Source organism: Manacus candei, unplaced genomic scaffold (assembly GCF_025592945.1).
Source record: "Manacus candei isolate 608988 ecotype Guabito, Panama unplaced genomic scaffold, ASM2559294v1 h1tg000047l, whole genome shotgun sequence".
Lineage (NCBI taxonomy): Eukaryota > Metazoa > Chordata > Aves > Passeriformes > Pipridae > Manacus > Manacus candei.
Genome location: NW_026138095.1, coordinates 3281368 through 3294707, shown reverse-complemented (window position 1 = coordinate 3294707; position 13340 = coordinate 3281368). Strand labels below are relative to the sequence as shown.

At 46.1% G+C, this 13340-nt stretch overlaps 1 protein-coding gene across 1 annotated transcript in view; it reads right to left on the bottom strand.

Annotated features, from left to right (window-relative positions):
- CACNG4 (calcium voltage-gated channel auxiliary subunit gamma 4) overlaps nucleotides 1-4383 on the bottom strand; it is a 43261-nt gene extending 38878 nt beyond the window's left edge. The window contains exon 1 of the mRNA XM_051797702.1: nucleotides 4084-4383. Coding sequence (XP_051653662.1) covers nucleotides 4084-4306 — 223 coding nt within the window. The 5' untranslated portion in view covers nucleotides 4307-4383. The remainder of the gene's footprint in view (nucleotides 1-4083) is intronic.
- Between the last annotated feature and the right edge of the window lie 8957 nt (nucleotides 4384-13340).

The following is a 13340-nucleotide window of genomic DNA, read 5'->3' as shown; positions in this document are numbered from 1 at the left end:
TTGCACCACTTGAAAAGTAAATGGCGAACAGGGAATACTAAAAGCAGTAGACACAATGGGTTCAAAGAGATTCATATGCTGAAGTGTTTAATAAAATACTCTTTGAATAAATTTAAATTACAAGTACATTACTTGCTTTCCTATCTTGATGCCACAGAGCCTGCAGAGCGCTCTGTTGTGAGCTGTCCTATTAACTTCAGCACGATTGTGCACCAAGATAAGCAGTTTCAGTGGATAAAGTGGTGTTTTTAACGTATTTTTTTTTCCTAGCCAAATATTATAACAGCAGATCCTCCTTGTGAATAAGATTGTGAGAGGCTTGCAAAGCTGTGCTGCACGTTTACCACAGAAATAGGGGCTGCTGGGAAATTAGGGTGGTTTAATCTCTCTGTCTCAGGTTAGGCTGACCATGAAATGATTTTTCATTTGCTGTGTGTGCATGACCCTGCTCTGCACCATCTTCACAGGGACCCACAGCCTGTGACAACAACCACAGCTCACGTGTGGACACGGGACAGAACAGCAGCCACCTGAAACGGGGCTGATTTGCTCCTATTTTTCATTTGTGGGTTGGGGTGCAGCTTTCAGGTGTGGATGGCTGCATTGGGGCTCTACCAGAAACTCCTTACTGTGCTGACATTTTAACTTCAGTTGCTAAAACTGTGGTTATTGTAGATGTCTTGGACCCAGAAAACCAAAATCCAGCTTTGCCAGGGAGCTCCTGGGCCACCTCACTGCAGAGGCTCAGCCAAGGAACATCCACTTCTGCTCTGTGCACATCCACACCAGGAACTGTTTTAAACAGTTTCCCACCTAAGGCAATTACCTTGGCTATAACTTTGAAAAATCCACGCAGAAATAGTGCTATTATTTAAAATCCACTCAATGAACCTCCTACCTCCACCTCTGGCAAACACACTAAGAGAACAAAATTGGGATTATACAGAAAGGAGTTTGACTGATGTATCATTAACGCTGCTTCTTGAGTGACTAAGCTCCATAGTAGTATTGACTACTAGTACTGAAACATGATTTCATCCCCAAGACAACTGCAGCTCCAAACAAAGATAATATGATGGATCCTCTGGATCCTCAAGCTGCATCCCCCCAATCACTGTTAAAACGCAAATCTCTTGTAAAATGCTGTTTCAAAGTAAAACAGGAAAACACTGAGGAACACCTAATAATTTAATTAGAAGGCTATTCTTTTCTGTCCTGATTCAACAGTTTTGTTTGGAATCTTGGAATCGGGGATACCGAACAGGTGATTGTTCAAAATCCAGCACACAGGTTGTTTTATGGATATAGTTGAGGAACATTTGAATGGGAAATTTCAACTGACCTGAAATTTGCTCAGCAAAATGTTTTATGTGTGTCAAAAGCAATTTCAGAGGCTGCTTAAGGCATTTTCAGCTTCTGCACATTTGTGTCTTAGATTTGTCTTTTTGACATGAGTCAAATGGCAATTAAGACCATTAAAATAAATTAAGTAGGTTTTTATAATTATTACTCCAAAACACAAGAAGAGTTCCAAAAATAGAGTTGAAGCCAGACCATTTAATCCCATATAAACATCTGCAACTGAATTATTTTCTTGCTATGTATGTCCTTGGAGTTGCAATATTATCCTGATATTACTAAAAGACCCATCCACTCCAACTGAGCGAGGCTCTGAAATGATCAAGGGAGTGTTGTTTTAAATCAGTTTCTAGAAATGGCTTTACTATTACATGAAACAAAGGAGTGTTTCCATGTTGAAACCAAAGTCCCATGGTATGGTTTAAAACATGAATATTTTAATGCATCTATAGATTTAATCTTACAAAACAGAACATACTGAAAAAGTAGGAGAGAATGTAGTCTCTGCTCCTCATCTCTGTGAACAGATGACAGCTTTCTCAAATTGTCCATTCTTAGCACATATTTGACAACTTTAAGATTTGTAACTTTATAATTTGATTATGAGCATTTGAATTTTGAGCAGAGCAGCTCGACTGCTGTTGGGTGGATGGGTCCCACGAAAAGCCTTTTTATCCCCCGAATTGACAGGGATTTAAGCTTCCCTTGCACCCACAACTCCTGGGTGCCATTTTTCAGCAAATGCCCTGGCAGATGCAACGTGCTCAGGGAGGCACCAACGCTGCCCAGTGATGCGACGAGACTGGAGATGAGCCGCGTTACTGGGCACTGTTTCAGCGCTGCCCATTTCTCACAGCTCCCCTGACTTCTCCTCTTTTAAATAAACTTCTGACTTAAGCCCAGTTGAAAATCAAGGCAAAAAATTCCACCAGTCAAAGCTGCATTTCGTTTCTATGTATGATATCACTGGGAGATCATACAGAAATCCTGACATCGGGAAACTCAGGGATTTTTCACGGAGATGACAGGCCCATTCTAGCTGAGCAAAGCTCAGCAACTCCTGCTACATGCAACAAACTTGTTTTCCATGGAAAAGACACTAGGACAAGCTCAGTGAAGATCACAGGATTCATTTCAAGTGGAGGAAGCTCAGCATCTCTCAAAGCAAACTCCAGAGCTCTCAGATGCAAGCCCTCGTTTTCCAGGTGCCATAAAAACCCATGCCGAGAGTTAGATTCCCTTTAGGAGTCATAAAACCAAGCATTGTTATTACCCTTAAACCTTCACATTTCAGTAATTCTTTCTCTCTTGATCATCTAAAAATATTTCCTTGTCCTACAGCTATTCTATGTATGCATACTATTACCAGGTAGCAAATCCAACATTTTAGGGGAAAAATGTTACACTGTAGCCTTAAATTGTTAGCAAAAGGAGAAGATGGGAAGAGACGTGAGGATGAGGTGCTCCTACCACGCCACAGCCTTTTCTGGGGAGAAAAACCATTCTGAACACAGCTGAGACTCTGACCCAGAGCTGGGCTCGTCTGGGCTGCACCGTCTGTCAGCTGGAATAAACCACAAACCCAGGCTGGCAAAGTTCACGTGTGCTGAGCTGGGCTGATGGAAATGGGTGCACAGCACCCTGTCCACCAAGTGCATCACCGAGGGGAAAAAGACTCCGGGATACCCCCCACCCCCGGGAGCCGCAAAGCAGCTCAGCAGAAGTGAACAGCTTTCCTCCACACTCTCCCATTCCTCCACGCTCTCCCTTTTCTCCACACTCTCCTCCACACTCTCCCTTTCCTCCGGCATCACGGAGGCTGCTCGCAGAGGGAATGGACCCAGCAGGTGAGGGGCTTCAGAGCCCCCGGGGCCACGGCCCCTTTCCTGGGGATGTGCTGGTTTCCCACGGTCAGAGCTCCCCGCTCTCGCCTGACAGACGTGGTTTCCCACCTGGGCTTCCCGATCTGCTACGCCAAATCCTCCGAACACCCATGTGCTCCTTTGTCCCGGCAGTTACCGCCGCCCCTTCTTCAACTCCATTTTTCAGAGCGGGAGCCACATGTTCGGCCTCTGCGGGGAGCGGGGTGTCCCTGCTGCCCTGCTCAGCCGCTAGAACACTCATCTTTTTATTGTTAATATCATTCAGCCTGACCCTTGGGCTGTATTAAGTAACCCCGAGTCCACAGCGAAGCACCTGAGCGGCGGCAACACCACCTTCAGCCGGGCTCCCGGTGTGTGTGTCTGAGGCTACACTGGGAGGAACTGGAGTTCCCGCTGTCCTGCCCGAAAGCTGTGGCTGAGCCCCAAAACCCTTGAAGCCAAAGTCCCGGGGGGGCGCCAGCTCCGAAGCCTGCAGGGCTCAGATGCGCCCCAAAGCACCCAAAAGCCGCGACCCCGCCAGGAGCCCCCCAAAGCCCTGAAGCCCCGGGGATGGCCGCGGAGCGAGGTCGCCCCCCTGGGCAGCGCTCCCCTGGGCAGCGCTCCGCATCCCGCCGCCGGTTCCCATGGCAATGTCGGAGATGCCGGTTGCCACGGTAACGCCATCCTCCTCCTCGGCCGTGTCCGAGGCACCGGCGCGGCTCCGGCCCCGGCTCCGGCTCGGGCTCAGCCCGGCGGCTCCGGCTCGGGCTCTGGCTCTGGCTGGGCTCTGCCCTGCGGCTCCAGGAGCGCAGCCGGGTCCCCCCGGGAAGTTGCTCCCCCCTCCCCGGCGCGGCCGCGGTACCTTCGAGGCAGCAGATCCTCCAGAGCCCCGAGTGCGTGAGATCGCCCCGCGCCTTCCGCGGCGGCCCCTGCGCCTCGTCCGTCGTGATGTTGGTGCCGTTGCAGATGTGGGCGCTGGAGTAGAGCCAGTAGTCGGTGCCGATGGCGATGGCCATGAGGCTGAAGGCGGCGAAGGCGCCCACCGTGGTCAGCAGCATCTGGACGCCACGGTCACACCACACCATGGTGCTTCATAGTCCCCGCACGGGCGCGGGGGGCCGCACGACACCGCCCGGCAGCCGCCGCCGCCCGCGGGAGGCTCCGAGTCACGGGGCGGGGGGCGGAGGCGGCGGCGGGGGCGCGGCGGGGGGACGGGCGGGCGGGGGGAGCCGCTCTCGCCGCCGCGGGGCCGGGCTCCGCCGCCAGCCGCGCCCCCGCGCACCGCCCCGGCCGCGGGGAGAGGCGGCGAGAGAGGGAGGGGCGGCCCGGCCGCGGGGACGGACCCTCCCGACACCCCCGACGTGATGCTGGGGATAGCCCGGCACCCGGCCCCGACCCGCAGCGCCCGGTCCGCAACCCGAGCATCGCTCTGGTCCTTTGGGCTGGGCGGGCTCGGAGCGCCGCGACACGTCTGAAGCGTCCCATCCCAGGTTGGACGGGGCTTGGAGCAACCTGGGCTAGTGGAAGGTGTCCCTGCCCATGGCAGGGGGTTGGAATGAGATGGTCTTTAAGGTCCCTTCCAACCCAAAGCACTCTGTAATTCTATGAAATTCAGAGGGGATGAAGGTGTGAGTGTTGGGTGAGTTCGGCTCTCAACCTGCAACACTCCAGAGCCCAGCCAGGGTCTGTCTGCAGGGCAGGAATGTGTTGCCCACTCAAGGGGTGCAAAGCTCTACACCTTCACTTCTCGCTCTCGGGTGGGCTCCACACCACTTCTGCTGCATGGGCTGCCCTGGAAATCACCGTGGAAATGGTGCCCAGCACGGTGGGCATGAGGTGTCGCAATTCCAAGAAGATGCCCACATCGTTGGGGAGCTACAGCAGAGCCAGCGAGGGGGGTTAGCCATGATTTCCTCCTGCAGCCTCGCTCTGCGATTAGTTACGCAAGGAGGTTGTAGGCAAGTATTTGGGTTGCTGGTTTTCTCCTTTTCGGAAGGGGATGGAGAGAATCCAGCACCTGAAAATATTTTCCTTTGGAAAACCAAGGGGAGAAATATCGACACCATTTTTGTCGCGTTATCCTGTCTTCCACCCCTCACTCTCATCACTGCGAGTTGACAAGTCGGTCCTGCCTCCACCTCATCCAAGTGACAAGCCAGATGAATGGGAAGGCTTCCTGATCAGCTAATGCATTTGTGTGGAGGGAACGTGGCAGCACACCAGTTTTATGTATATGAATTAGGGAGTGGGAGGACAAGAGCTACAAACCTCGAGAAATACAGCGCTCTTGGAGCAGTGCGTGGATGGCTGCAGGTGCTTGTGTGACTCCACTGCTCAGCATACCAACGCAGGGAAGCTTTTCAGCTGCTCGTCCTTTTTCAGAAGAACTGGGAAGGCAAAAAGCAAATACAAATTAAAAGCTGGTCTTTTGTTTCGCAGAGGCCTCGGCAAACTGCTCAGACACGAAGCCTATAAACACAGAAGAGCTCCCAAGTTAGATGCTTGGGTTAAGCATGTAAATTATGCTTTTCTTTTCAGTTTTAGGTCTATCGGTGCCTTTGCAAAAATCACCTTCTAAATGAATGTCTCCATTAGGGATGGAAGAATGAAATCAGGTAAACTCAAAAGCAGAATGAAGCCTCGTTCAAAAAACCTGGATTGAGCATTTAAGTTTAATGAGGTTCAACAAACTTCTCATTTAAAATATATGTTTGTACCTCTGGGCTTCAGGGGTTTGGACAGAGTGGGAAAATGAGATACTGAAACAGCAGGAGAGAAGCTATTTCCATAGCTTTTTAAACCTATCGAGCCTTAATTAATATTATTTATTTGTATTACTGTATTGCCTGGGAGAGGTGCTTATGGCTGTCTCTCCACAGAGAGGAGCAGAGGGAGGGGAAGGGCTGGGTGGGCTTTAACCAGGGCAGGGATCCCACGTGGCACAGAAATGTCCTCCTCAAGTGCTCCCAGTCTACATACACCACAGAGACAGGATAAATGGTGTTGGTCTGGTGGCTTCCTAGCAGCCTCCACCAGCAGAAAGGGGGCACACAACACCAGGGTTTCCATGGGCTCAGAGCCACCAGCCCTGCAGCAACTCTCCTATTGATTGTGCGAGGTAACAGCACATTAACAGAATTTATTAATAAAATGTCCTCTTCCTTCCCCACCCATTTTTGCAAAGAAGACATCTGTTTCTGTTTCTACTGCCCCGAGAGAAATAACTCAGGCTCCTGAAGGGTTACAGAGCAGCATCCGAGGCAGGCAATCATTTTCTGCCCAAGCTATCTTCTTTAGTTTAAAAATGTTCTCTATTCTTTTGAAATGCATGAAGTAGATTGTGGGAGAGCTAATATTATATTCCACTACTGAAAGCTGGTGGAGTATTTTACATTGATGTCTGGCTCTAGTGATTTTCTAAGGATTTTGAATTCATTAAATCCAACCATTGAATAATCTCCATTCGTGGAGGAAGGAAGGCAAAAGTGCTTACACTCTTCAACAGCAGAAAAGCATGTAGTCTTTTCTTAAACACAAAATCTGTCTGACCCTCTGTATGTAGTAAAGGTTGCCCACCATGTAACCTTTGATTTGCAGACTTTGCTTCTGATACAGCCTCATAATACTGCTATTGAATGTAGCAGCAGAGCAGCCTTGGCAGGGTGTTTTGCACTGCAGTAGCCTCCTCCATCCTCAATCAGAATTAAGACCCAATTGTTCCAAGCTCAGACCAGAGACAGAAGCTCAGGACAACGAGAAGAGAAAGCCCCACAGCACCCCCCCTGTAATTTGGCATGACGCTGTGCAAGGACAAGAGTCCAAACCCAGAAATAATTCTTACCCTGGAGAAACAGAAAACTTGAAACAGAATTGTTTTGATTCCTTGACGTTGATGTTCGAAGCTTAAAATGAAATCTTGTGCCTGATCATTTTATTTCTGAACTGAAAAACAGTTACTTTGGAGACGAAACTTTGGCTTTCGCTGAATTCAGTGAGAGCTGTCACTAATAAAATCTTGCCCCAGAGACATCACTGGTATCAGAAGAAAACTGCAAGATGTTACCATTGAGCATTACTGCTGCTAAGTGTCAAACACATTGACTTGAACAGATTAGGTTTTTTAATTTTTTTTTTTTTATATCTATCATCTAGAAAAATAACACTAGAATTTCACTAAAAGAAACTTTTGGCAATTGCTCAAGAAGAACTCGAGAGAGTTCTTTTTCAGAATGAAAATAATCGCTTCATTTAAATAGAGCTTTTGATGTAGATACAGTCTAACCATCATCAAAGCCCAGAACAGATATTACATCCTCCCTTGTTCTTCCTCAGCTTTTAGCTGTATGCATGTGAGAATGAATTTCAGCATCTAGGAATGTCCTAAAACTATAAGTGGTGATTGTCATCTCCTATAGGTCTTGGTGTCTTTCCTATCAAATTTGATGCTGATATTGAGGAAAAAAATCCTTAATGACTTCCTTCAGATTATGCTACGTATGGAGAACTGGAGAAATGTTTCATGCATTTTGTACAGTGTTGGATAACCTCCTTTTGTCCACAGTTCAGTGGTGGGATTCAATTCTACTCACTAGATTAGCAGCAGAGCTTCACATCTCCAGCCTAAGCAAAGTACCTTTCAAGAATTCCGAGCGTGGCAGAAGGTATCAGTTATGTCACAGGTATGTTTTAGAAGGAGTACTACTAAAATTGTTCCTGGAACTACATTTTCATGTACTTTCTACAGATTTTGTAGATTATCATGATACCCACTGAACTACCTTAGGAGACCTTTGCAGAGCTGGATCCAAATTACTTGCCAAGCTCATAAATTCGGTGGCAAAACAAAGCTGAATTCTCTTTTTTCTGTGGGCTGGTACAGCACCTGACTCTCAGACCCACCTATTCTTTTCTATTATCATTCATCATATATTGCAAGGACATCGTGCCTTTCACCTCTGAGCAGCCCACTCTGTGTGGAGGGTCTCCTTTCTCCAGCAAGTCTGGCAGAGAAGTCACCACCACATTTCAGAGCGCTGAGTCTAGGAAAGAATCTTGTTTGAGGTGTTATAAGGCTGAATTTCTTTTTTAGTCCTTTAAAAGACCATCTGGAGGGAGGGTGAAGAGCTTTGGGTCGTCCTTCAGAGCTGAACACACGGTCACCCTAAAGGAAAAATATTGTCGTTCCTTTGCCACTTGAGGGACAACAGCTTGGCCCCGATTCTATTATTCCTTTTAATATATTAAATATTCTTTGGCTTAGTCATGGGAAGCAAAGCAACACAACTGCTTTCTAATAAATAAAATGTGCTCAGAAGCAACTCTGAAGCTTTCCAGATAACTGCATTTCGCGTTTGCCAGGAAGCCAGATGCTGCTATTGGAAAAGTAGCTGCTATGGTTTGTCATCTGAGCCCAGGGATTGATACCCAAGAATGATGTGATGAGACAGACTCGATGACAGCACTGCTCTTTCTATAAATAATTCGAAGAAAACTTTTTTCATTAAAAAAAAAAGAAGAGTATTTTTTGTGAGAGACCTGCACAGCAAACCAGAAAATTAAAAAGGATGGGCATGCTGTGTTTGAATAGGGCCAACAAAGGAACACGATACACACAATTTATAGAAGAATATATAGCAGCTCTCGCATATTTTACACTACACAGGCTGCATTTTTCCCATAATACCAATAGTTATGAAACTCATTATCTTTTTGACAATGGAGAAACGGAATATTATTCCTTCACTTGCTTGATCATGTCAAATGTCAAAGCAAATTACGAATGCTTGTCCTTCAAACACTCAGCCCTCCTGGTAAGATATTAAATATCAATAGCATTCACATCCAGCTATAGAATGAACTAATATTACACACATCTCACAGATCTAAAGTTCACTGTTACCTGCCATGCCATTCCATCTCTCAAGTCCTGCTTCTTCTCCACGTCTTAAGAGCTGGGAAGTTCATTGCAGTGGCAAATGTCACATTCATGATTACCTGGAATATGAGTTCAATCCACGAGCAGGGGTTGCTCCTGATTTTAAACTGTTAAAAAGGGAAGGGGAGAAAGAACAAGGGGTTAATAGGAGCCTTGATTTTGCATCGTATTTCAAAGGATTTAGAGAGGCAGTGTCCTGATGAGACACTATGGAAGTTTCTAGCACAAGGAACCTGCTAGAAATGCAGTGAAAAAACTCATTATCTTTTTTGACACTGGAGAAACAGATGTGCTGAGTGAGGGTTCATCCAGACAAGGCACTGCTGGAACGAGCTGTGCTCGTTCTCAGGGCAGCATCCAGAGGGAAATACAAATCCTCCTGGGGAATACAGCACCATGAGGAGGGGGGTGGGGAAAGGGGAAAAAAACTGCTTGTGAGATTTTTCTCAATCCATTATCAGTCAGTTCTAAGAAATAACTCTGCACCTGTGAAAGCCCAGCAACAGGCTGTTTGTGCTGTGCCAACACACAGAGAGCTGCTCCACACAAATGAGCGTGAACTTCAGGCAGACTGAGAGATGGAAGAGGGAGCGGGATGTCACGGAGATGGATTGTGTTTCCAAGGGCTCTCCCCGAGGCCACACGTGTGTGTGCACATCCTGCTGATCCCTGCCAGGACTCCACAAACAAAGCAACATCAGTCTCTTTAACGTCCTTTTAAAAATAAACATATAAATCCTCCTGCAAACAAATGTTCCTCCGCAGACCTAAGGGGGAAGATGCCGTAGCAGGAGTCACATGAGATGTAAAATGAGGCAATCTGTCGGGTGCTTCTTGCCTCTGAACCACTGCACACCCACACACCCAGAGGGTGCAGGAGAATTACCCCTGGCCAGTGAGAGGGAAATCTCTGGCTGCATTTTAACTGGAAAAAAAGGGCTCCAATGGGAGGTGGATTGAGTGAAAGAGGTTTTTAGGATAAGTCTTAAATACTTAAATCAATCACGATAACTTGCTGCACTGAATTTATCTCCTAAGCTGCCTAAAGTAAATTCCTCAGATCTGTTTGAATAATTTGGAGCTGATAATGCAGCACTGGAGTGGGAAGGCTGTTGCCCAGTGAAAGGATTTTCTCATTAGAATTTCAGCTGATTATTCACCAGAGAGATGGTCTTTCAGGAGCACACCCCAGCAGCTCCCTTGAAAAAGTTTTATAAACATTCAGTCTACTAAAAAATGGAATTAGAAGGTGAAATCATAGCTAGTCATTACTTCTGAGTATGAGTTCTATGAGGGATGGAACAAGCAGCCAAAACTAGGTTTATCTGATCTGCCCTGTGCTCTGGTTCTTTTATTTCTCCACAAGAGACCAGGAAATCCTCTTGGATCAGCTGGAACTGCAGTCTCTGGTGCTGAGCACAAGTTATCAAAAACACAGGCTTGATCAGATGTTTGTAACACTTACGTGTCTGGAGAGCTGTTTCTCCACAGAATAACACTTGGGAGATGGATGTTGAACCAGGTAATCAGAGCTTTACTGGGAGACTCCTAACTGGACCGAGATGATCTAAACAGAAAGGATTTAAGCCTGTCCCTGACAAGGATTTCTCATTCCATTGCTCTTCTCCACTTTCAATGCAATTATTTTTCTGGACAGAGAAATTAGCAAGTGAGAGGAGATGGTAGGTGAGAAACAGGGAAATCAAAGAGGGAGTTTTGCCAAGAAGAAGAGCAGAACTTTAAACCCAGTCCCAATTCACAAGCTAATTGAGGCAAAATAAATGCTGGAAGAGTCCATTCACCTCTTCCTCATTTAGCAACTGTACATGGAGAGGCAAAAACCCCTTTCCACAGACTATTATGTGACAGTAGCAGAGAGAAGAAGAGAAGCTGTAGCAATTATAACAAAACACCCTGGCACAGTGTTTTAATGAGCTGTAAATGCATCCAGCAGAATTCCATGAAGCTTTGCCGTCCACGCTGCACTGGAACCGTAATTTGTGCTCTCACTTCTTAAAGCTACACCAATGTCTCCATGAAATATTTTGTTTGGGCTGAGTAAATGGTAAATGGTGTATTTATTGATTTTTATCTCTCTTCACACCTCAAATGCTGCCTGTCTGCTCACACAGTGCCAGGTCACAGCACACTTACTCCTTCAGCAAACACCCACTCCATGGCTGAGCCATAAACTCTCTGGGACAAAGACAGTGTCTTTAATCAGCATAAAGTCCCAAGGGTTTCCTCTCCTCCCCTTCTTTTTCCAAAGAGACCCAGTGGTGACCCTGATGTAACACAGACCTCTGGAGGAAAAGCTGTAGGACCAGTAACTCTTTACATTCCATCACTGCCATGTATAAAATGGTTTAAATTTAGTACAGTTTAAGCTGGTAACAACTGCAGATTGTGTTTAAATTCTTCTCCCGTAGAGGGGTGGATTTTTTTGGGGGGAGGGAAAGAGCTCTACAATAGACATTTAGCAATAAACTGTAAATGCAGAAAATACTCTGAGGGCTTTTGTTTCAGCAACTAATCTATTGCTGATAAATGAACCAAATCAAAAGCAGCACCAAAGAAAAACCTCGAACCTCTTGTACTTAAAATTGTTGAAAAGAAAACAATTCAGGAACACCTCAAAGGAGTAAGATCACAAACCAACACAACCTTCTCTGTCCCCCACCAAGAAACCCTTCTTAGAAGAGTAATTAGAAGAACATGGAAGAGGTTAGCAGGCTCTGGATAGTCTGGTGGGACTTCACAGCCCTTCACAGCCCTTCAGAGGTGGCAGCACTGGTGCCACCAGCATTCCTGCTCTGACGGATGGGGGGTGCCAAGGCTGGGAGGAGCCCAGCCTGATGCTTCCCTTATCCCAGGGGCTGGCAAGTTATCATCAGCTGGAAATGCAAGAGCTCTGATCATCTGAGGAGCAGCAGAGCCACATCCCCATGGTGGGGTGGCCAAACCCACGTGTTTCCAGCCCCTGAGCTCCTGCTTTGGTTTCCCCATCCTGGGCATGGAAAGGGCAATGCCAGGCTGTGCCCTCCAGAGCTGATGGCACTGAGTACAACGCTGTTCTTGAGAGCTGTCAAGGAGCACTCACAAAACAGGTTTTTGTTTTTTTTTTTTTGCCCAAGAGCAGAAGCCTCGTCAAGGAGAAAAGGGGAAAAAAAAAAGGTTCAAAAGAAAAATGGCTTTTGGAGAAAGACAAGAAATTGCAGCAGCCAGAGCTGTGAAAAGCCTTGACAAAATATTTAACACGGGGATATAGAGAATGCTTGCCAATTGCTGGAGCCTTCCTAATTCAGGTTATTAGATGGTTACTGCCACTGCTATTAAAAAGACACTATTTTGTGAGTGATCTATGCAAAGAAGGGCTGGAACACACCTACAGCTTTCCCATGTGCTTTTAGCTCTGCTAATGGAGAAAAAAAATTTTTTTCCTCTCATACAAGACTCAATTGAATAATTATTCAATTCAATTAACAAATAAGTAATGTGCTATTTTGTGGTGTATCCATTAAACACATGCGTGGGAAAGTCAGTAGATAAATCCCCAGAAAGTCTTTTAGGTTCATCACACGTATGTTGACGCAGCCAGATTTTTTTCTTTTTTTTAAATTTATGAGAAAACTGTTAAAGAATGAGGATGAGGTTTCAAAGAGCTGAAAGGAATTAGTTTTCCACGGAGCTCCACACAACAATGGCATCATGTGAGTAATTCTACTACAATTTACTTAGTAGAATGAGAAATAAGAGCAGCGATTCTGGTTGTAAATAACTCCTTTTCTCATTGCAGACACCCATTACAAGGTCAACATCTACTGTCAGACTTCATGATTAAACTCATTAAAACTATCCTGTTTAACTCTGTTTTTTTTGTAAAAGAAAATCATGCCTTCCACTGAGATTTGGGGGTTTTTTTGGCCAAAAATGCCTGCTTTTCTTGAAATTTGTACATGTTCTTACATGGAACTTGGAAATTCAAAATATGAACATCTGATCCTTCCTCCCCATCCTCCCTCACGTCCCATTTATTCCCAATATTCCCCACCCTATTGCCACTCAGGTCCCTTTTTTTTTGCATTATTTAGGAGAACGATCCTAGAAAAAAAAAAAACATTTTTACCTTTTTACTGGATTTTTCACATTTTTTACAGGAAAGCATTCCAGCAAGATCTCTATTA